Source organism: Lates calcarifer, linkage group LG13 (assembly GCF_001640805.2).
Source record: "Lates calcarifer isolate ASB-BC8 linkage group LG13, TLL_Latcal_v3, whole genome shotgun sequence".
Taxonomy (NCBI): Eukaryota; Metazoa; Chordata; class Actinopteri; family Centropomidae; genus Lates; species Lates calcarifer.
The window spans coordinates 26,134,887-26,161,929 of record NC_066845.1 but is presented as its reverse complement, the minus strand read 5'-3'; the positions used below and the strand labels follow the sequence as shown (position 1 = coordinate 26,161,929).

The 27,043-nt window shown below is 44.6% G+C and overlaps 1 protein-coding gene across 2 annotated transcripts; it reads left to right on the top strand.

Annotated features, from left to right (window-relative positions):
- Positions 1–797: 797 nt before the first annotated feature.
- adamtsl2 (ADAMTS-like 2) lies at positions 798–26,608 on the top strand. Of its 2 annotated transcripts, none has more exons than XM_018673720.2 (19): positions 798–983; positions 8,347–8,452; positions 11,359–11,501; positions 11,969–12,044; positions 12,355–12,457; positions 12,963–13,108; positions 14,009–14,132; positions 14,285–14,365; positions 14,500–14,675; positions 15,993–16,296; positions 17,799–18,153; positions 20,279–20,382; positions 20,611–20,737; positions 20,849–21,062; positions 21,715–21,870; positions 23,062–23,232; positions 24,209–24,385; positions 24,548–24,692; positions 24,828–26,608. In XM_018673720.2, exons 2-19 carry the CDS (start codon positions 8,348–8,350, stop codon positions 24,953–24,955), a joined length of 2,835 nt encoding a protein of 944 aa, XP_018529236.1. In that variant the 5' UTR covers positions 798–983; position 8,347; the 3' UTR covers positions 24,956–26,608. The 2 variants fall into 2 exon arrangements, with proteins under 2 accessions (XP_018529236.1, XP_050931237.1); XM_051075280.1 differs by lacking the exon at positions 798–983 and adding an exon at positions 2,932–3,296.
- The last annotated feature ends 435 nt before the right edge of the window (positions 26,609–27,043 follow it).

Here is a 27,043-nt window from a genome sequence, read left to right as displayed (position 1 = left end):
CTTTAAAACATTATGAACTGAGGAAAAAAAGAAGAATACATCACGCCTGACTGTCAGTACTGGCCTATTGTTATTTCATGGCAGATATGAAGCTGACTGTGAAATTAATCATTCTGTGATTGTTTTTTGGACAGTAAAAAAAAGCGTATCAGTGTCTCTTTTGGCAAAAAATGAAGAAATTATCGTCTTACAGAAAGTCACAGCAGTGGAACCTGAGAAAAATGAATGAGAAAGTTTCTTCCGGAAACTGATGTTCCAGCTCAGTATGGAGGCAGAGGACCCAGGGGAGGAGAGCACTGTGGGAAATAGGGAGTTCCCCTCTGTCTCCGATCTGTCTGTCTGTCTTTGTCCATTTGTTTGTCTGTCTCTCAGTGATACTCTTCACCCCACAAACAGAGTCAAATGGAGAGATGGAGGCAGACAGTGGGAAGGTTAAGCAAAGTTAAAGTACATTTGGATATGATACAAACATGGAAAACTTTTGTTTGTGTAGATTTTCTTGTGTCCAGTGCTCCAGTAGACTTGAGATGCTAATAAACCAGTTTCTGGAGTAGAGAAAAAACCAGAGAGCAGGCTGGCTGCTCTCAGCCAGGGTTGCTCCTGTTTTTTTTTTTCTTTTTTGTCTGACTCCTCTGATCCTCCCACCTTCTCTGTCTGCTGCCACTCTGCTGCTCCTGCTGACTGGGGAGGAGGAGGAGGAGGAGGAGAAGGAGGAGGAGGAGGAGGAAGAGGGATGCAGGGAGAGTACACCTTACCTCCCTCCCTCCCTTCCCCTCTTTCTTCCTCCCTCTCTCTGTCTCTCCCTCTTCACTCCACAGCGACAGCAGCACTACTCACCAACACACCACAACACACCACTGCTGTCACTGGCACGCTAACACACACATACACACTCACACACACACACTCACACACACATACACACACACACTGAGTGGCATCCTCAACACAGACCGAGACGCCCTTGGACTGCTGCAGGCGAGGTGAGTGGGTAAATATTTGAAACCTCCTCTGAGTGTGTGTGTGTGTGTGTGTGTGTACATGTTTGTGTGTGTGTGCATGCTGGGTTTGAGAGTTACTGTGTGTTTATTGTGTTAAAGTTTGTGTGAGTTAGAGTAAGAGTTGTGTGCTTCACTTTTGTGATTCAGTGTGTGTGTGTGTGTGAGTGTTGGCTGTTTGCATGTCTGCATGTGCTGGTGTGGTTTGCATCTGCTCTCTGTGTATGTGTGTGTGTATACAGTCTGTGTGTGTGTGTGTGTGTGTGTGTGTGTGTATTTACGAGGTACACCAGAGCCAATGAGACTTGTGTTTTGCACCAGACCAAAACAAATCCACAAAATAATGCTGACTCTCTTTCAGAGTGTGTGTTTTTGTGCAGGCGTGTGTGTGTGTGTGTGTGTGTGTGTGCCTGGAGAGGCCAGAGTCTGTCTGGAAAGTTGTCAGCTGTTGGGAGATGTGTGTGTGTGTGTGTGTGTATGTGTGTGTAAACTGGTGAGGTAGACGCGAGCATTCGTGCCAGTGCTACTTGTCAAACTGTGGATTCTGGTTTTTGTGGCTCTAAACTGTTGCAGGATAAAATCTCCACGTCCACTGTTGAGTTTCACTTTCACAACTTACTCAACTTAATCTTTACAGTGTAGAAAAATGTCATCTACTTGCACAAAATAATTAATGGTGCTAGCATCAATCATAGTTTGTGTCAGTGTTAAAGTTAGGAGTCACTTCAGATGTTGAGGCTCAGGTGTCAAATATCAGGACTCATTTCCTTCCATCTGAGGATAACACTAATATTTTATCGTTAGCTCAGTTAGAAACCTACAGCGTCTGATTTAATGATTTGCAGGTCAAAAATGTGTCGAGTCAAATTCAAAATTGGACTTGATTAGATGTTTAGGATGCAAACAATCACTGTTTCAACAGCGTTTATAGAGCATCGCTCAGCTGTCAGTTTTTAAGTCCACTGAGCTAAAGCTAATGCAAGGTGTTTCTAATATTTAGGCTGCCTTCACTGATACAAATAAGGCCACAGATTACCATTAAAATACAGTCAGAATAATGGATGTTAGTAACTTAGATGTCTATAAAACCTTTGACATGTTTTAATCTAAACTTAAAGTTTCCAGTTGCATGTTCAGCCATTTCAGAACTTCTGCTCATGGCTTTATATCTCAGATAGGTGCTCTGGGTTTAGATCAGTATTATCTTCAGTTCCATGCCTGTTGTGATGTGTCCCCTAAAACTTCTTCACAGCTGAAAGAATGAATGAAATTGAAGAGCACTGACAGATTACTCAAACTTCTCCTGCAGCTTAATCCACTCCTCTGCTGTCTGTTGGTATATCATTCTCCTAACTGTAGCTAAAAGCTGTGGTTGCATCTGTGCTTTTTGGAGCGAGATAGGGCGACAGAGAAGCACAATTTCATCTTTGGCTTTGCTGTTGCTAAAGTTTAAGTTTCTGCAGATGGTGTTCGTGGCCTGTTTAGGCTTGTTAGATATTACTGCTCACAATAACTACAGAATTTGTCTTGTGTTTAAGAGCAACAATTTTCATTTTCTATTTATATTTTGTGCAGTTTGTAAACAGATAAAAGTCTGTGCATTGTTTTGGAGTGGCAGCATTGTGTGCCTTACCAACGTGCTATTAAACTGCACAGACTTGCTCCAAGAAGTCTGGTGGTCAGACAAACCACTAATAGGCTCACTTGCCTTCACAAAACCTGCTCGAGAGTAATTTCTTCCCTTTTTTTCCATTGAGAGTGAATGTAACACAGATGAACTGTGCATGGTTGCGTTCCTGGGAAAGCCAGCCATAAAGAGCGACTCAATAAATAGGTTGGAGTTCAAGTGTGAGCAATCTAACCCAGCCTCTGTTTGCCCTCGGGGGCAACTAAACTCCATTGACCTCTCCTTAACTTCTCAGCCTGCCTTGCTTACTCATCCTCTGAGTCTTTCCTTCTTTCTCCCTCTCATTCCGTCTCTTATCCATCATCCGCTCTCACCATCTCTTCGTCTGTCTGCCCATCTGTCGGTCTGTACTTTGGCTCTCTGGGTTTTTTTTCTTTCTTTGTATATAAGAGGCCGAGGAGAGCCCGATCCATTTTCCACTTTGCATGTGCACTTGAGAAGGGACCGCCACTGAGGACAAAGGCGAGAGTTTGGCTTAAGGAACAAAAAGCAGAGGAGATGAGTCTGTCCGCTGTCATGCAGACATCCACAGCCACCTCACACTCCCCAAGTTTGACCAATATGGGCTTTGGAAGGCAGACAGCGACACACTGGGGTTCGTCTAATCACTAGTATGTCATACCACTTTTTCATGTCACAAATATTTTAAAAGTATGCAGCGGTTGTTGTACAAATCTAATCAACAAAATTGTCTTAACCATCTACTCTCAGCTGAAACTCTGCATATCATGACTTTCTATCACTACCATGTGACTGCGATTTCCTGGGTTTAAAGCTGGCCTGGAACATTCTGTCTTTCCTCAGTGTGAACTGTAGAAAATGTCATTCAAGTTGTGTAGGTGTTGTTCACATCACAGTAGACAGGCTTTAGCATATGTTGAATGATTGTGGTATGTTAACATGTATGCATGTTTGATGCACTTTAGTGTGCTTGTGTGAGCGTCTACAAATTGATCATTGTGGCTTGCATGGGGATCCAGCACAGATTTTACTGGGGCAGGTGGACAGGATCGCCCACTAATCACAGGGTTGACGTTCAATCCCTGGCTCCTCCCCTCCACAGGTCAGAGTCCTTGGTCAAGACTCTGAACCTCAAATTGCCCCAGATTGCACCATGCATGCTAGCTTGTTGTCATTGGTGAGTGTGAGTGTGAGAACAGGTGAATGTGAGAAAAAAATGGATGAATGCATTGTATAAATTCAGTCCATTTATTATTTCAGCACACAGTCGTGATATCATTGATTACTGTTGATGTTTGGTTTGTGGTTGAGTCTACAGATCGATAATTAATTCTTTTGTCCAACTCTCATTTACGGCTTCATGTTGATCAGTGTTCTTGCTGCACGGCATGAAGTGTGGACGGGTGTATTTGGCATTGGAGACATCTGCTTCCTGATAGATTAGTTAAACAAAAGTTATTCATTAGATAATTTTCTGTCAACCAATTGAATAATTGACTTATTATTTCAGCTCCAACTTATTCTAAAGCTGCAAAACATTTTCATTTAAATCGTGATATAAGTGAGTATGATGTTCATATTACAGGTGCCTGGCTGTTGTCCAGTATTAGATCATAAACATCCAGTATTGGCCTGACATATCGGTCTGACCGCTCTGCTCCAGTACAGCCTCACATGGGACAGACTACCGCTGTCTGTCTGTCTGCTCAGGCTGCCAGCGCTACAAAAACAAGACAGCGAGGCGAGGGGCCCCAGGGGGTCGTCAGGGTGGGGACGGCACATGGGTGAGGGAGGGGGAGACAGGGAGGATGAGGGGACTGTGTTTACTTTTGTCCTGAGGGCCTGCCCTGCCCGGCTGGCTGGAAAGCGACAGCAGAGGGAGGAGGAAAGAGGAAGACCCTGTCTGGATGAGCGAGAGGCAACAGGCCGATTTCAATTTTGTGTCTGTGTGTGTAGATGGAAAGATGTAGAAGTTTTTGGGTGTGTTTCTCTATGGCTGCATGGTTTAGAGTATTTGTGTGCTCTTATACTTCTACTTCTCTGTGGGGTCCAAAGTGAGGATGTTTTAATGGACTGACAACAATATGTCAAAGTGAGAACAGATTAGCAAAGTGAGGACGTTGCCAAATTTTTCAGCCTAGTAAAGACACTCTGACAAAGTGCAATTATTACAGCAAAGAGATGAAATGTTGCCAAAAGTCTGGCATTTGCAAAGTGAGGGTAATTTGGTAAACTCAGGGCATTGTAGCAAAGTGAGGACATTATGCCAAAACGACGATGTTTCAGCAAAGTGAGGGCACTTTAGCAAATTGACAAAACCGTAGCAAAGTGAGGACATTTTGGCAAAGTGAGGACACTGAAGTAAAATACAGACACTGTGCCAAAATGAGAATGGCTAACCAAAGTGAGGACACTGTAGTAAACTGAGGACTGTGTGGCACTGTTTCAGCCAAGTGGCAAAATGAAGCAGGTTGACCAAACTGAGGATATAGTGGCAAAGATTGGGTGCTGCAAAGTGAGGACGTGGTCTGTCCAAACTGCTGAGGGGCCATTTGAGGGCAACAGCTTAGTTTCAGGGTGAAGTTTAGACTCAGGTTTCGATAATGGTTCAGGTAGCTGTGATGACTAAAGTTAGGGTTGTGTGTATGATGGTTCTATATGTGTATATGTGTGTAAGCAGCACAGAGGGAGAGCAAGTTTCTGTGTGAGCAACACCAAGAGTAAGAGAGAGTGTATGGCTGTGTGTGTGTGTTTGAGTGTGTACATTCATGCTAGGGTGTTTGCATACCTGTATGTGCACATGGCTCAAGTTTGAGCATGGGCGTGCATGGTGGCCAACGTGTATATGTGCGTACTCAGTCACGCCACTGGCTGAGTGTATACACATGTGTAGTTGTGTCTGACTGAGTGCCCGTCTCCTCTCTCTCTCTCTCTCTCTCTCTCTCTGTGTGTGTGTGTGTGTGTGTGTGTTTGGCAGCTGGCCGGGCTCCAGCTGTGTCTGGTTGGATAATGAAGTCCAGGTGCTGCTGCGCCTGCTTTAAGACACCTGTCACCAATATTTAGTGCCAGAGAAAGCCAGACTGCAAACAGGGCGAGACGAGCTGTTTGCTTATTTTAACAAGGCTGCCTAACTGGACCTGAGGACACGGGATGTACTATGAGCCCTTTCCTAGAAGTCTGTGTGTGTGTGGATGTATATGTGTGCAGCACAAAGCCTCCAGAAATCATTCAGCTGACTTTTGCTGATTCAGACACTGCTACCAAGATTGTTTCCCTGAAGTTTTATCTCCAAAGGTTGAGTAATTTAATAGAATTGTGTTTTCTATTTTAACAAATTTACAAAAAAATTGTGTACTCATATTTGCTTTGTCAGATAATAATCAAGATGTTATGTTTAGGCTAAAACGACGCTAACAGTTGATGGGTTCAACACTTTCTGGAGGTGCAGTATGTAAAATAGCACAACTTCCCTTTTTCCTCATGTTAAATGGTATCTTGATAATGTAACATAGTTTTGTACAATAAAGTAACCAGCTAGTGGTGATCGCTACAAATGTATTGGTCATGTATTTGGTTATGTTTTGGTGGAAGTACAAGTGTGAACTTATCGATCAGATAAATTCATAGAAGTAAAATTTCAAGGGATGTTTTTTTAACGGCTGTGAATCCAAATCCCCACAAAAGAGCCACAGATTTTTGACTCCTTCACTGAGTCAAAAAACAGTTCTTAAGAAGCCTCCTTTTCCTGTGTGTCTGTTAATGTGAGCCTTCACATACAAAGATCTACATTTCCTTATAGTCTGAATCAGCCTGCTGCCTTCATATAGCACAGCCAAACAAAGGCTTACCTGTCTTAAGTTCTAGGAAACTTACCTTCATCCTTCCAGCACACTGAGCCTTGTTTAACTTTTACACGGGCCCCTCTGCAGTCCAACTCCCGTCTCCAACACCTGTGGCCTCTCAACAGCCTGTCTGTGTCACCCTCCACCTGCCAGCGCCAGCCCGCCACGGACTGCCAGCACATTCAAATACCTGCCGCCGGCACGCTGGTTTTGGCGCGAGTGTGCATTGTCTGAGAAAATGCCCTTCACTTGCCGTGCTGTTGTTTCGCTCTGACGTGCTTGGAACCCTGACAGTGCATACTGGATTACATTTGAAGCAGAGCTCACCTGATGCTGTAATCCAGAACATCTTTCAGCTACCAGCTTTATATGCACTCACAAGATACAACCCTTTATTAAGACAATAATGTGAGACAGACAAGAGCTTTATAAACTCTACTCTGTTTATGTAAGTGCATCTAAGATGCTGTTGAACCCCTGAGGAATCCCTGTGAGGAGACACAGTATGAACTGTTAGAGGAAACAGCTTGAGGCAGCAGGAACAATCAAAAGAACAAACAAGGTAAAACTAATTATATTTTGGACAGAGCCACGCTAGATGTTTTCCAGTCTTTATGCTAAGCTCGGTTAACCATGTTCTGACTCGAGCTCCAGACATAATACACCTGACATGAGAGTGATAATCTTATTTAACTTATTTGAAAAATGTAAATAAACTAATTTCCAATTTGCACTGTTGTTGGTGGAACTTGGTTTGTTTTCATTCATCAAATCACGTAGAATCTTAACTTTTTAAGATGAGATAGATGAAAGCAAATGCTTTCACCAGGGCAGCAAAGTGTAGATATGTGTAGTAAGGTCAGTGAGGTGAGTCTTCTCTGTGTGTGTGCAATCTCTACTGTTTGGAACTGCCTCTGTAATTACTGCTATGTGCTCTTGAATCTTGGGTCAGCACTGATGTGATTGACTGTCAAACACCCTCTTCTCTCTGTAAAGGTAGAAGACAGCAGCAGCACTTCAGGTATCCCCCCTCTAAACAACCACAGATGTTCTGGGAGGCGAGGGATTTCACTGAAGAATCAGAGAGGAAATATTACAACCACAAATGTGTTCTCGTGGCGTAAAAAAATCCGACTTTGGGCCCTTCTGCGGGTTTGGAAGCTGAGAAGCCTCAATTTGGAGAGGGAAAAGACATGAAAAAACACCCACACATCTCAGCAATATGCTTTCATCCACAATTCACATAAGTGCCTGGACGTGGGTTTTTAATGCCACGAGAGCTCATTAGTGGTCATGATATTTCCCTTCATACCCTTCAGCCTTTGTTAAAGACTCATCACTGGGTGCTTCCATCTAGAAACACAGACAAGTTTCTGGCCCAGACTCCCTCCATTAATCATAACGTTGGCTGCTCTGTGTTTGGTGAAAACTGTCACGTGTATGATGTTGGTCTGAGTGGTGAGCGCTTGAGAGGTTGCTGATTTCTGGCAGTTGATTGTCTTTCATCACAAGCAGGACACAAGGCAGATTTATGCAGAACACTACAGTTTCCAAACATTTTTCTTTGTGTTGAGGTAATCTCGATGGTTTCAGGACTGTTTGAAAAAGCATAAATAGTCATTGTATTTTACTTCTACACATTGAGAGTATTGAGTATGATTTCCTAAGACAGCAGAAATGTTTTGACTTTCTTAACATTCAATAACTACATTTGACAGAAAGGTCAGAGACCAGTTACAGAAGCTGCTGCAGCGATGACCTGCAGTCTCAGTCTCTTCAGCCACCACATATTTCATTTTTTGTCCACATATTAAACTTTCTGTCTTTCCTCTTTTTCTCTCTCTGTCTGATTAACCAGGATGAGGGTGTGGTCATGGGAACAGTGCTGGGAGACGGGTGTGGTCCTGCTGGGTTTCCTGACACTGGCAGTGTCTATGGGGAACCTGTCCACGAGGGGGCTGCAGGTACACAACACACAGGAGAATACTCCACAAATATAACAGAGAAACAGATGATTTGGAATGTTTTTGTCCTGTACAGTCTTTCATAGATTACCTGTGTGTAGGTTGTTTTCTTTTGTTTTGTTTGATCTCAGACACCTTCGACTAGAATGATTTTTGATGACACCAGACAAACTAAGCTGCATGATTTCAAGGAAGTATTCTGTTGTTAATATGCTGTCTTAAGGCTCAACATATGGACACAGACCTTCTGTATCTGCATCTCCTGAAAGCCTATGGATGAGGATGAAACAGAGCAGTGCCTCCAGTTATCATAGGGGTAGTGTTGCTAATACTCCAAGTGAGACATGATGAAGAAACTTTAAAACTAGCAGAATATTAATGAAAAGAAGTCTCTGTCCACATGTTGTGATGTATTTAATGGCCTCACAGATGACCTCCATCTACAATGCTGCTTCCACCTCTTTCTGAAGAAGTACATTTTTACGACCTCCTCCACCGTTGCCATGTTTGTAGGTGTCAGAAATGTTTTACTCAGAGCTGCCCTCTAGTGGATGTATTAGAGGCATGGAGGTACGTGGGCAGTGACGGCTACATCGTTTTAAAGGTCAGAGACAATCAAGTTTTGTCCAGCAACACCTCAAATGCTGCAAATCTCTTTAAACTTGTGTCAACTAATTCAGTTGAGGCACTCAGCACATTTTCCTTCATCACAAGAACACCCACCTCCTCAGCAGTGACATGAAAGCTGAGGAAAACATGGCCGAAAGCCTCCAGACTATTTAAATTAGAGTCACAGCGTCTGGTCTGCACGCAGGGTGGAATCACTTGTCAAGACCTGATCCTGCTGACGATGACCCCGTCTGTCTGTGTTGCCCTCTGCCTGGGTCTTTACTGTCACTTTTTTTTGTTAATTTTCTTTTTCAATAAAAATCAGTAAGTCAGCCACAGGGTGAGTAAGTGGGTCAGTCACATCAACATAATTAGTTATTTCATTATTAATCATTCTTGTGTGTTGATGGTTTTTTAAAAATGCAGTTTTCCAAGCACGATGACGAAACTCAGTGAATTTCAAATAGACGTGCAGTAGACTGTTTAACCAATAGCTGCTTGTCTGCACGATGTTCTGCAAGATTTCCACTTTTAAAAGTTTGTCTGACATGTACAGTCATGTCACTACATGGAAATTCGCTGGTAATTCTTCAGGGGGGTTATCCTGAAGTTGCCTCTGTATTTTTTTCCCCATCAGAAATGTAAAAGTTACAGCAGCCTTTTCTAGGACTTCATCCTCTTGGTTATACCAAGGAGACATACAGAGCTTGATAAGAGGCCAACTCTCCAAAGAGCTCATGCCCATAGGTGAGGGCTGGAACGTAGATCAACTGGTACATCGAGAGCTTTACCTTCCAGCTCAGCTTCCCCTTCACCACAACAGTCTGGTACTTCTGCATCACTGCTGACACAGCACCAATCCACCTGTCAACCTCATACTACCTTCTTTGCCGCATCTCGTATTTTTCTTTACTCGGTGAAGGGCGATGGGATTTGTCGAAGCCATTTTGTCCAGGATTCTCTTAAAAAGATCTCAAAGAGGTCGGACTGGTAAAACAGATCAAAAAAAGTCAAATATTCTAAACTAAATAATCTGAACCCTGTGGGGAGTTACTGTCTCAGCTCACTCATCATTTACTCTTTTCTTTTTATGTTAACTCACTCTGATGGTCGCCCTCTTTTTCTGTCTCTCTCTCTCTCTCTGTACCCATCTATCTCTCCCTGTCTCTCTCTCACTTACGCGCTCTGTCTGGTATTTCCAGTGTCTCTCGCCCTCTCTCACAGCTGCTCTGTCTCACACCTTTACAAGGAGCTCAGTGCACATTCCAGTGGTCACTCTGATGAATCTGTCTGAGTGAAGGGACGCAGCCATCGGCCTGAATTAATGCTGCTCCTGCACATCAGGAATGTGTGACCGTCTTCACACGTTGAAGCCCCGGCACAAAACCCTGTGACGCTCATCCACTGTGATTCTTTTTGCTTCTGACGTGCATAAATGGTCCGGGCATTTATGCACCAGTTTTACACAGTGGAACCAGAGTACTACAACAAATACTACTGCTGCTACCACCACTGGTGTTTTTGTACCACTCCCAAACATGCTGTGACAGCTACTTCTACTGTTTCTGCCGCTACTGCTGCGTTTACAAGTGTTATTCAACTACTGCATCTGCTGTACCAAATGGCCAAATATGGTTGAGTTTAGGCCAGTATTGGTAACAGCAGCAACACTATGAAGCCAGTGTCCCATATGAAATAAAGTGCATTGAAGTTTTGCCTATATAATGGTTAAAAAGACCCAACCAGCCATGCAGCATGTAAGATTTATTACTGGGATTGTAGGAGAATTGAGATTCTGGACCAAATATCGTCTAACTGCAACAAATCAAATGTAATCCACTTTTAGGGATACAGGCATGGTCGTAGAACACTGTGGCCCATGTAAAAACTCAGAGCTCAAGGTTGTGTTGTGGCTGTGGTTGTGCAGCCACGATCGGACGGATTCTTCGCTCAGCCCCTGGTGGTGTGAGAGCCAGATGAATTAGGTAATGTGGGTAAGCAACGGGCCATCACTCACTGCTGCACCATACTGTAAATCAAGCAGAATCACTCTGCATTTAATTACCCCCATCATACAAAACTGTAATTGAAAGTGCACAGCCATAGAGAAAGATATAAATAAGATAGTAAAAGTCACATTTGGTTCACTGAGTAAGCTGAAAAGGTTTGGTTTGTCTGGAAATCTCGGAGGATTCAGATACAAACAGCTGCTTCTCCAAAAGGTCTTAATACTATTAACATGATTTAACTCGACAGCCAACTGGACAACCGCTGTGTGTGTGTCTTTTTGAGTGTAGGAGGACGGTGTGGCCTCCAACAGTCTGGAGGAGGAGCTGGAGGTGACCACATACTGGTGGGGGGAGTGGGCCAAGTGGACCGCCTGCACTCGTACCTGTGGAGGGGGAGTCATGTCACAGGAGAGACACTGCCTCAAACAGAGGTCAGTCAGTCTACACACACTCCCACACAGACAAACATTACATACACTGGACTTTTTTCCTCCCATGCATTTCTCTGTAATAAGTGACACAGTCCAGCTCAAATCGATATGAAGTTTGGTCCCAAACCTGATCTTTGTTCAAACAAAGTCCCAAACTACATAATACATTTGGAAGACCTATCAACACTTCATCAAACTTCTAATCTAACTCTTGGTGAGAAAACAAACTACCCCTTTAACCTAAACCTTATTCTAACCATAACCAAAATGCAAAGTGTTAACCAGATGGAGGTGAGTTCTCAGTGGCTCAGGTGGTACAGCGAGCCGCCCCCTAATTGGAAAGTGGGTGGTTTGATCCCCAGCTACTCCAGTCAGTGTGCCGAAGTATACTTGGGCAAGATATTGAATTCATTTTGTTATTTTTTTTCCCGTAGTTAATTCTTTAAATGTTTGTTTTCTGTCCAAAGAAAGAAAGTTGCTGCTGGGAAGGACAATATGACCTGCACAGGAACCGCTAAGAAATATCATCTCTGCAACACTAAAGTGAGTCACAGACTCCCAGTTAATTTCTCATCACTTCATTTCACCTCTTTATTAAAACAAACACAGCACTTCTGACTGGCTGACAGTAGAGGACTGTGGTTGTGGCGGGCAGCTCCCAGGCGTGACTGTATGTAGCAGTTTGAAAGCGAAGCCAGGCGGGGCTCGGAGCGATCGTGCATGCTCTGAGAACCGTCGCTGAACAAATAAACGCTTAAAAAGAATTTATGTGTTTAGCGTACTGTAAAAGTGAGTCTTAACAAGTGTGAAACAGACCTCTTTTAATGGTCTGTGCTGTCTCTCTCTTCTGCAGGAATGTCCTGCCACTGGGAGGAGCTTCAGAGAGGAGCAGTGCTGGTCCTTCAACTCCCAGCTTTACAATGGGAGGAACTACCAGTGGAAACCTCTGTATCCTGGTAATAACACTCATAAAACGCCTTGACAGCCTTTCTTTACCTCATTAAACAGACCAGAGGTGAATGAGGTCTTTGCTGTCTGAGCTGCTGAGCTTCAGCATCCAAAACAGTAGCATTCTTTATATGGTTATTCAAAGGATATTTTCAAACCTGGGCCCTATTTTCCCATGTTTTATCTGATACTCTTGTCTACTTCCACTGAAAGTCACAATAACACAGACAAACTAATCAATCAAGGCAGTGGTATTCCAGTAGCTCCTGTGTCAATGGAGTCTGGTAATGATATATAGTTTCTGGTTAAAAGGATCTTACTCTTTAATAAGATGCAGGACGAGCATCTGTCTCAGAGGTACCAGAATGAATAAGAACAGAGAAGCTGCATAATGGCAGAAGTAGCAGAGGACACAGCTGCACTACCAGCAGTGATTAGGAATATGTGGGGAAAAGTAGAAATATTTCCACTGTAAGAATAAGTCAGTGACCTTTGACCTATGTTCCTGTCTAGACGACTACGTTCACATCTCTAGTAACCCCTGCGACCTCCACTGCACCACGATCGATGGCCAGAGGCAGCTGATGGTGACGGCACGAGACGGCACTTCCTGCAAGTACAGCAGCTACCGTGGCGTCTGCGTGGACGGTAAGTGTGAGGTGAGTCCAGCTTCTTATTTACTTTGTACCTGTTTCACTTCCTCTCTCCACCGTCAGCACTCTGGAAGGCAGCCACTGTAGTATTACCTCAGTTTTCTGACACACAGTAGAAGTGACACAGGGATGAAATTATGAAATATTTCCAAATCAAATGCTGTACACAGCTTGTACAGCAAAATCCAACTGTTATGTACAGTGACAACAGGAGTTTTCATGCTGTGTATGGGTGTACGGAGTGTCTCTCCTGCCGGGCGAAGGACAGAGTTGTCAGCTGGCGTTAACTCACCATAACGCTGGTAGTTTCCACTTAAGCTGTGAGTGGCAGCAGGCAGGCAGAACAATGGCCAATGGGAAAAGTCCAACAGCTGACCAACCAGTGGCGTCTTCCCAGAACTGAAGAAGCCTCTCGGATGGAGTAAACTGAGTTAACCTCCTCAACTTTTCTTGGACAACCATGAGCTGGACGACTGAAAAAGTTTTGACAGACTTTTTTAATGTACACAACAATTATACATGTGGCATTCAGGGTCTCCCATGCTCTCCTGGAGTGAATGTTTTCTCACACACTTGTCAAGCTCCATCAACTCAGTTTTTACACATTACACATTAGTCATGTTCCTCTCAGAGCCACAGTGTGACGAGGATGAAATAGCGTGAGGGAAACAGATGTCTGTTTGTGTTTGCTCCATGTTGCAAACATTTTACCCATTTTCAGAATTTCAGACGATGCAGACTCCTCCACCAGGAACTCATCAGAGAGAGAGACTCTCACTGTGGAAAATATTCACTGGTTTCTGAATAAATACCATGTTATTACTAAAATTTCATGTATTTATGATCTATAGAAGATTTGTTTAAAAAGTTATCCTTTGTACTCCCACTTCCCACTTTGCTACTCAGCCAATCGGATGTGACGGGGTGCTGTTTTCCTCTAACACCTTGGATAAGTGTGGGGTCTGTCAGGGGGACGGCAGCAGCTGCAGCAGAGTCACCGGAAACTTCCGCCGTGGGGCCACGACTCTGGGTGAGCCTTTAAGCCTGGATATGCATTTTCTATCTTTGTTTTCTTCTTGATTTCCACATTAACATTTATAGAGAAATGAATTTTAACAACAATCCTTTTATTTAAATTAACTGAAAAAGGCTCATCACTTCTTTTTGTTTCTTGTCATGAAGGTTACTCTTTTATCACTCAAATCCCTGAGGGATCATGGGATATCCAGATCATTGAGAGGAAGAAGTCAGCTGACGTTTTAGGTGGGTACTTCCTCTTTCCTACAGCTGCTGTATCTAATTTGTGCCTTGATTTCGCACATACTCACAACTGACAACTGTGCAGCAGCTAACTCTCCTTCAGATGTTTGATGAAAATGTCTGGTGTCTTTCCACAGCTGTGACCGACCAGGCGGGGAACTTCTTCTTTAACGGGGCCTATAAGGTGGACAGTCCTCAGAACTTCCACGTTGCTGGCACGGTGTTCAAATACCGCCGGCCCATGGATGTGTACGAGACCGGGATCGAGTACATTGTCGCCAAAGGCCCCATCGATCAGGCCATTAATATTCTGGTACACCTAACCTCCCTCCATCCGCCTCTGTCACTTTAACTCTACTCATCCACACCACTGTGTTTAGTTCCTCAGTTTCCACTCATAGAAACAGAACCTGGCCATGTTTCACCTGACTGTCTGGTACGTCATAAAGATCATTGTTTATTCTAAAGTTGTCGTTTTCCTGTTGGTTCAGTCCATTAATAGCATCAGCAGTGTGTTTCTGATGTAGCTGAAGGCATCATGCAGTGTAAATACATCATATCCTCTCAGACTCAACATTAGGTCTGTGAGGCAGACTTTGACCCCTGACCTGCACCTGCCTGCCATGTGACCTCTGAGTGAAATGTGCACATGTACGAATGGCACAAACAAACTCCTTGTTAAACAGTAATATTCAGCTGAGATTCTCCAAAACCCTTTAAATTACAGAAACAAAGGCATATTTGTTGTTTTGGCCTTGGCAGTCCCTGCTGGATAATTGTAAATTAAGAGGCCCAAGAATTTGCTTTAGGCTACTGTTCTTAACTCTTAAACTTAATAAAGGTCAATCTGACAAACACTGCTGACTCATGAGGCAGTTTTTTTTTGAGGGGGCGAAGGAGAGACTGCCAACACTTCCAGCAACGAAAAATAAATTGAATTTATGCAGATATTTCCTGGCAACGAGCTGCTCATGTGTGATTAAAGCGGTGATGATGAAGCAGCTCAGCCCCTGTAGTGCATCAGAAATACCCAAACCGTGTGTGTCGTCTCCTTCTTAAGAGTGTTTGCTAAATGGCTGAGATGTAAATGTAATGCAGACACAGTGGTGAGTGTGTGTGTCGGGTTGATTGAGTACAGGCCTTGGGTTCTGACAGAGGCTTTAAATCCTGAACAGTGTCCATATCACAGGCCAGGTTTGATAGCTCTCTCTGCAGGACGCTGGAACTCAGAGACGCTCACTGTGACTGCTGGGTCATCTATGCTAACGATGACTTTTTACCATCAGGGGAACCTGCAGGACTCTGCTTCAGACTTCACCCTAAAGGATGAGTCCAGGATTTCTGAACCTGGACCTTATTTTCCCGTCTCTAATTGACAGAGACTAAAATCTTTGGAATCAGTGCGATGTAACAGTAAAGTGTTTGTTTTTACCACTGACACAGATTGTTCTTCTCAGTGTCTGACAACATTATGATAGGATTCCTACAGAGACAGAGTGTTTTCTTTTAGTTTGACCACAAACAAGACGTCTTTGTGCAGTCAGTTAATTTGGTCCTGGTTTTGTTTTTGACTCATTTCTACTGATCTGAAACCTGTATAAACCAACCTCTCTCTCCACTCGTCACTCAGGTGTGGAACCAGAACGGTCGCACCCCATACATCACCTACGAGTACACCGTACTGCGGGACTCCCTGCCACCCATCCCGCCTCCTCCCGTCTACACCGGATCAGACACCTCAGCCGGTGAGGTGTCCGTGGAGATGGGGAGTCTGCTGTCCCCCAACAGCAGTCTCTACGACCCTGCACTCCCTCAGGGCCAGCTGGACCCGGGAGCTGCAGACGGGCAGAAGGGCCAAGAGACAAATGAGGTGTATGAGGAGACGGCGGCCATCGACTGCGACCAGGACGGAGCAGCTGCCCCAAAATTTACAGGTAGGAGCCACTTCTGTATTAATAATGCTCAGGCCACAGCATCTCTGCTGGGTTAGGGTCTGGGCCACTCCAAAAGGTGGATTTTCTTTGGTCATTGGTTCATTATAAATATAGGTAATTCTGAAGGGTTCAGTTGTGTTGCATGTCCTGTAGTTCACAGGATAAAATGATCACGGGTGAGACTGTTTTCACTGACTCGTGACTTCTTTGGAAATAAGACGTCATTGCGTTGGTATTTACCACAGCCATGCACTGGGTAACACCATAATACTGATGTAATACTAAGACACATAATGAAGATTACCACCAATTAACACTTGGACTGTGCAGAAGTTCTGTGACATTTACAGGCTTGTAACAGTGAGACAGAGAACAGCCTGACTGATACTGGAGTTTTATACTGATATCAGTATTTTAGATATTATATATCACATAAACAAGCATTTGATGATGGTTTAGATTAGATTGGTTCGACTGACTTGGCTGAAAGCATGAGAGGAAGAGAAGGAAGTTAGAGTAAATCAGCTGGTACAGTGGCTCATTGGTCGATGAAAAAAGAAAATAGGTCAGATTTTTAACCCGATCCACTATCTCTCTCTCTCTCTCTTTCTGTATGTGTGTGAGATGGCCTTTTGGAGCTCTGCATTATTCATGGTACAGACACATAAAGAAGATCAGGAGCAGATGAAAAATTCAGAGTTTCGTGGTGTTTTCTCCTTTTAAAAAATGGCCGCATCACAAACATGAGCGGTAATGGCCTTCCTGCGGGCTCTCAGCTCGCTCAGCTGACTGTCGAGGCCATTACACCGTCGCTTCGGGCGGTGAGATGAGATGGAGAGGTGGTTGAAAGGCTCACCATACACTTTCCACACAGGCTGACGTCATACTACAGACCAGAGACTGAGCGCTGACTGAAGCTGAGTTCATCTACTCATCCTCCTCTGATATTTTCCATTCACTCTGAGCTTTTGAAATCTTCTTGCAAATATTTGAATTTTAAATTTTTATCTCGAGCTAGCACAGGCCTCCTTATCAACCGAGATGGATTTAGTATCTTTGTGTGCAGCAGATAAACAGCCTGTGAATAAATCTGATGCCTGTGATGCTTCTGTTGCTCTTTCTTTAAACCACTTTATCTGTTAAGGTTATTGTTTCTTCTAATGAATAATGGCAGGCAGGTGAGGGGGAAATAGCAGAGACTGGCAGGTAGTTAGCAGGTGAGTGTGGAGAGGGAGACACGAGGTTACAATGCGATTAGATGTGGAGAGCTGCACAGAAACATGAAGCAGTGGCCACACTTTGCTGCACAGGTGTGACACCTCAGAGGAAACTCTATGTTCATTCCCACAGAAAACAGCTGCAAACTCTTCTGAAAAGCTGAATATGTAAATCATGTTCTCAAGTGAAAACATGATCAAAAGACACATCACACATTGTGCTTGGATGAGATATATCAGTTTGCTCCCCAAGCGTGGTTTAATGTTTCCACTTTGATCTGTTAGAGGGAAACAGCAGCCACGCAGGCAGCACCGCCAACCCTGCCCCTGCCGGTGGACCCCTGGATACAGGACCAGATTCCCCAAACCTCATCTGGAGGGTCCTGCTGGACGGCCGCATAAACCCCGACGAGCTGTTTATAAACATCTCAACCAATCAGCTGCTGACGGAGGGAGACGGTCTGTTCTCGTCTGAGCTGGGACCAGCAGAGGTGGACCTGAGCCTGGAGCGAGAATTTGGTCTCAATGAGACGCTGGAGTACACTCTGGGCCGCAAACGCAACGACAGCGCAGACACTTCATACCAGAATAAAACAGTGCAGAGCGGAGGGAGGACCTCCAGCCGCTCCAACAGAACCAGGTAAAAAGAGCATCACAGAGTTTTAAGATGATGTACAGCAGAGGTTCTCTGTTCACAGCCAGTCAGGTTTGGGCTCTCAGAAAGCCATTTCCCCTCAGGCTGGATGAAGTCTGGGCTGGATGTTTTCAGGTTTGGGTCACACTGGGCCTCAGTGTTCAGACACTGTCGAGCCCCAGGGTCTGCTGCTGGCTGAGGGAAATATGCTGCAGGCTGTGTGAGAAACAGACTGGACACTTGTTTTCCTCTGAAGACATCGTCCGACAGATGCAGCCAGAGGAACGCACGAAAGCTGAGGATGAGGGAAGGCAGCGGGACAGTTCAAGGGACAAAGACAGACAGACAGACAGACAGACAGACAGAGAGCAGAGCGAGCAGTGCGACTGGAAAACATGTGGTAAAGGCAAAGTGATAGAGTAAGACAGACGAAAAAACAGCAGACAGAGCAGGCTGCAGGGTAAAGGAGTGGAAATGTACGTAGTGTGTGAGACAGGAGACAGATACGTTTTAGACTGGTAACAGGCCAGCAAGAGATGCAGACAGACAGCTGGACAAACAGACGGCTGGTTCCAGACCAGTCAGTAAGACCACAAAGCAAGAAGCAGACTGCACAGGTAGACCTGTAGACAGACAGGCAGTACGTTATACACAGTTTACAGACAGTAAATCAGGTAGACAGGTAAACAAAGGCCTGTCTGAGGGTCACTGTGCCGTCACTCAGACTCGTCTGTGTGTCAGTTGCTGGAACGGTCACAGGCGGCGCCCGAGCTCGCCTTCGTCCCGCTACGTGCAGACTCAATGCTGCAGTAAAGCTGAGAGACAGGTGGACAGGTAGATGCAGTAGGAGGTAGAGACGTGGACTAACAAAGCAGTCAGACAGGTAGATATACAGGCAGTCCAGCAGTTAGACAGGTACATATATATGCTGGAGCAGGCAGACAGGTAGACCTAGCAGGTTTTTCATTCATCATATTTATAATTCATGTTGGCTTCCCTGCTCTGTGTCCAAACACAGCTTCACCAGCTCTGCAGCCAGCTGCTATAAAACACACGATGACACGCCCTTTCCTCAGAGAGACAGAGAGAGGAGAGGAAACGAGCAGAGCAGAGGAGCCGGGGGGGGGGGGCTCAGCCACACTTAGAAACAAATAATTCAAGGTATTTGCAAGAAAGTGAAAAATATGATGCAAAGGGAAAGTGTGCTGTCAGACTGTAGTCACCTCTGGGGAGAAAATAATGTGCAGGAATCAGTCTGGCTTACATGGAGGGATGCCGGCGAGGTATAACTCAAAGTGGCTGTGATTTTCAAATAAACGTCTGGCGGCTGGCAGAGGCGGAGGGAGAACGGCCGGTGTTATGACAAGAATGTGCACATGACTTTTATGTGATGTGATGAAAAAACAAAGTGCGTCTGCTGGGATGCAGGCTGTGAATCAGCTGTCGCACTGTGGTTGTCTGAGGCCGCGGAGACGGTCTCAGTGAGCGAGTGTGTGTTTCAGCCTCGGTACTTCTGGGTATCCTTAAATGTCCTAGAAAGAGGATTTCTCTGGAAACCTCTCTTGTGTAAGTCTACGTGCAGTCATGAAAGGAGGTTTATCTCCTGCTGATTTGCAGTGGACTGAGGCTGTTATCAGCTTGGATTCACAGCAGTTACACTGGAGTCTAATGGTGGAAAAGCTTCTATAGGAACGTTTCAGGCTGCTGCTGCAGTGTGACCATTAGCATGCACATGTTCCAGTCATATTTTCACAAAAACACGGAGAAATACCTGTGCATCATGTTTGAACCTGGGCCTTATTTTTCATGTTTGGTATCAGTGCAGCATCGAGAAAGAGCAGTGAACCGGGCCACCGTGAACAGCTGCTGCAGTGTAATCCAATGAGCAACAGACTTATTTTATTAAAGAGTAAGATCCTATTTGTTTATCCAGAGTCCTCACTATTAATCAATACCAGACTCCATTGACAAAAATAGGATTTTTATCAAGCAGGACATCAATCATTCACATCCTAAAACCCAGGAAAATAGAGCCCAGGTTCAAAAATACCAAAGTTAATCTTTAGGTTTTTAGGTTTTCCTTTCCTTATGTGTGTGTGTGTGTGTGTGTGTGTGTGTGTGTGTGTGTCAGGGGGAATCAGAGGCTCTACCAGAAGAACCTGAAACTGAGTGCTGCAGACATGTATCGCTGGAAACTTTCCTCTCAGGAGCCCTGCAGCATGACCTGCTCTATAGGTACATCCCAACACACACACACACACACACACACACACACACACACACACACACAGAATATCTCTGGGCAGTTATGAATCTTCATATCCTTGACAGTCACCTGTCATCACACTCTTAACATCAGATCACAGTCGGACTTCTGATCGTTGTGTCTTATTCAGAGTGTTTGTGTAGAGGACGTGTTATATAATGAAGCCTGCAGCTCATTGATTCTTGCTCACACTCCAGGAGTGTCAAAGTCCTTCGTCACATGTGTTCGTTATGACGGCATCGAGGTGCACGACATGTACTGTGACGCTCTGACCAGACCAGAGCCGGTCCACGACTTCTGTATCGGCAGAGAGTGTCAGCCCAGGTACAGGCCGCATTTACATCCACCAGAAACTATTCAAACTATTTACTACTGTAGAATCTGAGAGTGTGGACTGAGTCTGAGTCGAACTGATGAGATGGAACTAATGTTCAGATGGGAGGCGAGCAGCTGGAGCGAGTGCTCCAGGACCTGCGGGGAGGGTTTCCAGTTTCGTCAGGTGCGCTGTTGGAAGATGCTGTCGCCGGGCCTGGACAGCTCCGTCTACAGTGACCTCTGCACCATGGCCGACCTGGAGAGACCTGTGGAGAGACGAGCCTGCAAAAGCCCCGCCTGTGGCCCACAGTGGGAGGTGGCCGAGTGGACCGAGGTAAGATTCCTGCTCAGCGTAAAACTAGAACGTGGAAACTGCTGCATTTTTTCTTTGCCTTATTTGGTTTATTTGGATTCTTGTTCTGTTTGATTTCTGAGCAAACCTCCATCGTTCAGAGGGACTTCTTCCTCTTGCAGTGCAGACATCTCTCTCTCTGAGCAGCTGTCTGCTGCAGTCTTGTGGTCTGATTGTGGTCACTGATGGATTCTCCAGAGACACTTAGCACACAACAAAAAACCCTCGATGTGACTCGAGCCATTAGGGTTTTTAAGACACACAAAAATGACTGAAATGTACAACTGATCCTTCTTTGTGGATCAACACAGTGCTGGAATCAGCTGTTCCTACTGCATTTTAAAGCAATCCTGGAGTATTTTCTTGTTTATTTCACAGTGATATTCTTTGTAACTAAACACCATGCCTGGGCTACACTGCAGACGGTGAATAATATTGAATATATTACACATTTAATCGGATTTCAGGCTCAGGTTTTTCAGAGGAACCTGGCTTTCCATCGGTGACTGTTTGATCACAAACCTGCTTCACCTTTAGGCATCTAAAGCTGCGACATGACAGCAGGATTTCTCTCCTGAGAATGTGTTGGTGATAATAAGATTGAACTGTCCCTGTGTGCCTCTCCTCGATCCAGTGCCCTGCTAAATGTGGCCGTAAAGCGCAGGTGACCCGCGACGTCCGCTGCTCTGATGAGACCAGACCGTGCGACCCGATGACCAGACCTCCAAACATCAAAAACTGCACCGGTCCGCCCTGTGAACGCCACTGGACTGTGTCTGAGTGGGGGCCTGTGAGTGTCTTTACTCTCTGTATACACGACACTGTGTCAGTTTACATCAGCGACTGGGTCGTGTATTTTATCCCCATTGGCTGCCACCAGGGTCCATTAACTGCTGCTCTCAATAGAAAAAACACCTCACACATAGTCAGTGTAAATCCATACAAGACTGTCAGACAGTGAGGAAAAAGTCAGTTACTTGATTTTAAGGATTAGTCTTATATCCTGCGTCTGAGTCGTTCATTTAAAAATTTTCCTTATATTTTAAACACTTTTTCCTCCGTCTAATGTTTTGGAGATTGATAGGGTTGTCAGAAAAAAACGGCTCACCTATCCCAGCTGTCTTTACTTCAGCGAAAAACTAACTGTTATAAGTGCCACAGTGTGAATTTATGGTTTTTATTGTGTTGTACAGACAAATGTAGTTTCTGATGTTCCATTCAAAGTCAAAGTCTGGAAACTTTCAGGTCTAATTTACAACCGTGGAGAGAAACTTGGAAAAAGCAGGCAGAGGCACGGACGGCCGAGAAATGTTCTTTGCACACTGTAAAAACACAATTCCCAATGCAACAGCTAATGTTAGGTCAGTAGTATTTCTTATTACTTAGAAAATTACCAACTGGGAGCACATGTAACTTTGCATTTCTAGTTTAATCTGATTTACCAGTTTATTGTGTACAGCTGTGCAATCTAACAACAGCAGTTTAACAGCCCTGCAATAAATCTGTTTTTACTGAGAGGTGTTTGTGATGTTATGTCTGTATGTAAATGAGTTAGATAAAAGAGCAATACCCTTTAATATGGAAGTTTGTGCATCCTTAAAAATGACATAATGAATTTAAAAAAAAAACACTTGTCTGTGCAAACATCTCAGTGACATAACAGTGAATAATCAGCTCAGATTACATGTGTCAGCACAGTGGAATGATCCTGTGAGGTTATTTGAAATGAATGTGACAGGGTTTCATCTGATGTGACTCGACATGATGTGATATTTGCTCCCCTCTGATGCGGTGTGATGTCTCATGATGTGCTTCCCCTCTGATTAAACACGACGTGAGGCGACCTGATCTGACTTCATGTGCGCAGCGATTGGCTCCAAGCTCCACGACAAAACTTGGCTGAAGGAGACGGTGATGGAAACGGGGAAGCTGCCATTTCTCATGAGTCATGCATTTTGACCTTTGAACCTTGTCGCTGCAGTGCTCGGGGTCGTGCGGCCAGGGGAAGATGGTGCGTCATGTGTACTGCAAGGCTCCGGACGGTCGCGTGGTTCCTGAGAACCAGTGCTCTGTGGAGAACAAGCCGCTGGCCATCCACCCCTGTGGGGAGAGAGACTGTGCTCCACACTGGCTGAGCCAAGACTGGGAGAGGGTGAGGCCTCGTCTCCACACTGAAATCATACTCCTAATGTCCTCATAAGTTCATGTTTGTCTCTTATAAATAACTCTCTGGTTCCAGATGCCACCTCGGTCTCAGTGATTCAGTATTTTTGGACACGTTTTGTGAAGTTTGGTTCAAATTTGAGTCAAACAGAGAACAGGAGATGATGGAGCAGATGGTTAAGATGGCTGACACAGTGTCTGCTATGAGGAGAGCTGGGTTTACCAGGTTAGCCTCTCCAGAGCTGGTCGTAGCTGCTCAGCTAACTGCAGCATCATGGCCCTGAGCAGCCTGTATCTGCTAACAAGCTTTTTATCATCAAACTACACAACACACGGTTCAGGTCTGCTAACAGCTGTCCTCAAGGTAGGAGAGTTGATTTAAGATTTTGGGAAGTTAGGAAGGTTTTTTCTGATCTTAAGTTCCCTAAATCAGGTTCTAACTGATCACCAAGGCGTGCAGAGGTGATGAGGTGCAGGAAAAAAGGGCGGGGACAGGAATCAGGAAACCACACCCAGCTGGACACACACAAACACACACAGACGACGAACAGGAAAACAGCCGAACAATAACACTGTTGGACTGATGATGCACATTAAGATGAAGTCAATCATCATGAAGAAGCAGCTGCATGTCAGAGACTCCTCCGTCTCTCAGCTCAGCTGGATCATCAGTTCAACATTAGCTGCTGAGGTTTGCTTAGAGCATTTCTTTTCATGTTCCAAGCACTGATTAAATCAGGTTTTGTTTAGTTTAATTTCAGTGTCCTATAAAAATCAGTTAGTAGACACCTGAGACTGTGAGATGGATGATTGAACAGTTTGTATAAATGTGAATTCCAGCTGCAGAGTCATGAAGCTGAGAATGGAGTACAGCTCTATCAAGACCAGGAGGAATTCAGAAAGTACAGTAGATGTTTCCTGTTGTCGTTCAGTGAATGCCACTAACTTTATTTCCCCGTCTCTAGTGTAACACGACCTGCGGCCGCGGCGCGAAGCGAAGGATCGTCCTCTGTGTCGGCATCAGTGGAGGAAAGTTCCAGATCTTTGACGACGAAGCGTGTGGAGGCAGCGAGAAGCCTGAAGAGGAAAACACCTGCTTCGAGAGGCCGTGCTTCAAATGGTACACCACCCCCTGGTCTGAGGTGAGGTCAACACACACACACACACACACACACACACTGCACCTCCACACACCAGTTTACATTACAAAATGTCACCTCCTCTGTGTAGTTACATCCTCTGTGGGACAGATGAAACAGTGTGTGGTGTGTAACGGCTGTGTCTCTGGTCCCATGTGTCCTCAGTGCACTAAGACGTGTGGTGTGGGTGTGAGGATGAGGGACGTGAAGTGTTACCAGGGCAGAGAGCTGGTCCGAGGCTGCGACCCCCTCACCAAACCTGTGGCCAAACAGACCTGCACCCTGCAGGCCTGCCCCACTGAGCCGCCAGGTAACAACACAGGAAACATGCTGCTCTGCTTCCAGGAGCATAAACACACATTCATTTACTGCAGTCGCCTTTGGGGAATGTATTTATTTAGTCCTCATTTCCTGGAGACTGACTTTGACTCTGCTTGTGTCCCAGATGAGAGCTGCCAGGATCGACCCTCCACCAACTGCCTGCTGGCTCTGAAGGTGAACCTGTGCAGCCACTGGTACTACAGCAAGGCCTGCTGCCACTCCTGCCGCGCCGTACGACCTCCACCCTCCTAGTCCAGGACACCGCAGCCTCTCTCCACCCCGACTCTAACTCCAGCATGAGGAAATACAAGGGTATGTTTACTTGTACAGCAGTTACTGTGAATACTGAGAGGAAGCTACAGAGTTGGAAACGCTTTTCTGTTTTTTTACGAAGCAGAACTTCCTCCAATAACTTGGATTTATGTCGGTCCATTTGTCAGTGGGATAGTTTAAATGATCTAAAATCAAATCTGGTCATCTCGATATCAGACGGACGTTTTGTCTCTTTATTTGCTCTTTTTCATATTTCTTTTCCAGTTTATTTTCTAAACACATCATCTGTGTAATGAGAGACTGTGAGAGACGTGGGGATGAGTAAATAAATATTCCATCTTTATTCTAAGACTAACTTTTCTGATGAAAGGACTCTAAAATTGTAAAAGGCCGATGATGATGTACCAAACAGTCACAGCCACACTGTGTGGACTGCTGAAGCCACACAGGTGTTTCCAGTTACTCTGGCCGATTAGACCTCAGCACAGGTTCAGAATGGACGGACGTATAGCTACTTAAAGTACTAGAGTGACGATGGTGTAAGTTCCCAGTGGTGGGTCCAGAGACAGATGTCTCAAAACCTCGACAATAAAACCAAAACTACCTGACTGGATAGAAACCACTTAACGTAGGTGAGGGAACACCTACGTTCAGTCAAACACAATGACACAGTCCTGGAGAAAGAGGTCATCAGTCAAAACAAGTGAAAACACCTGTGAGGCTGTGAGGCCTTTACTATTGTGCCTGTAAACATACCTGGTGAGAAACAAGGCGGAGATGTGAAGAGACATAGAATCACCTGCAGTGACCTCTCAGCATGAGACAAGCTGGCATCAGTGAAATCTGATATTTAACAAGTAATTCAACACTTTACTCTGTAAATTTAAAATGTAAAAAGCTTTTGGTCCCGACTGAGTCCAGCAGCTTTTTTTCCCCTCGTGATCATCATGATACAGATTAACATATCTCAACCATAAACCCTGTTTATAACAGGAAACACTGATCATTTCTTCCTCTAACAACATGTGGAGTCGGAGACAAAGTGGAGTCACCAGTCAAATGGTCTCAGAGACCTCCGTCACCAGTTAGCAGCTTGTGTTCATCGCTGCAATGAAAAGATCTATTAAATTATTTCTCAACTGAATATACTGCATGGCTAGAATATTTAATACAGATACTGTTTATGAAATCTTATTTAATTGTTTGGTGTCTGGCATGGCCCAACAGGAAGTTTAAAAAAAAGTATATTTCCATTCCACCCCCTGTCGTTTGGCGCCGTGCCGGCACGCCTGCAGGATATGGAAGCATATTTATTAGTCATAGCACATTTTCATTTATCGTGACGCTCCTGATGCCAGCCGATGGTTATTCATCGGTTCAACTGATGCCAGTTCTGGTCTGTGTGTGTGACAGGAGGAGAGAGTTAATCCAAACACAGACAGAAAGATTCCTGACACTTGAAGTATGGTTGAAATGTATTCATGTCTCATTTTTAACTATTGTGTACTGTGTTTTTATATAACTGATACCTCTTTGTACAAAACGTAAGTATGGAGATTGTGTACTGTTGATAATAAACTGAAAAGCTAATGGTACTGACTTGTATTTCAATTAAATAACAGTTCAAATGAACACGTTTGTCGTCTTTGTCGTTTTTATATGAACTGAATCAGTGTAGAAAAACAATCCACGGAGCATTAAAGGTGAGGAAGCCCTGCTCTTGCTTCAGGAGGATTTATTTAAACCAGGATGGTCTCTTGAGATTTGAACCTTTGTCTCTGGAGTGAGGAGGAAAAAATATAAAAAGGAACTGAATCAAACAGAAAAAGAGGAAAACGCAGAAGGCATCTGAAATCATGAATTTGTTCTGGGGGTGTGTTATGTCTTTATTTGACCCCCCATCTCAGTAAAAACTGACTTGTCCCTTACTTCTATTTAAAAGTCTTTAAAATGACATGTATCTATAAGTTACTCCATGTCTTATTCTTCTCATCAGACTCACTTTACAAACACAGGCTAGATGTCAGTGTTTTCTCTGTAATTTAAGGTGAGTTTTGTCTGTCATGA

What these genes read in the sequence shown, in the direction of transcription:
- adamtsl2 (XM_018673720.2), top strand. Translation starts at nt 8,348, where the DNA reads ATGAGGGTGTGGTCATGGGAACAGTGCTGGGAGACGGGTGTGGTCCTG. An exon ending in ATCATCTCTGCAACACTAAA is followed by an intron (nt 12,045 to 12,354) that starts GTGAGTCACAGA and finishes TCTCTTCTGCAG; the next exon opens with GAATGTCCTGCCACTGGGAG. An exon ending in TGAGCCAAGACTGGGAGAGG is followed by an intron (nt 23,233 to 24,208) that starts GTGAGGCCTCGT and finishes CCCCGTCTCTAG; the next exon opens with TGTAACACGACCTGCGGCCG.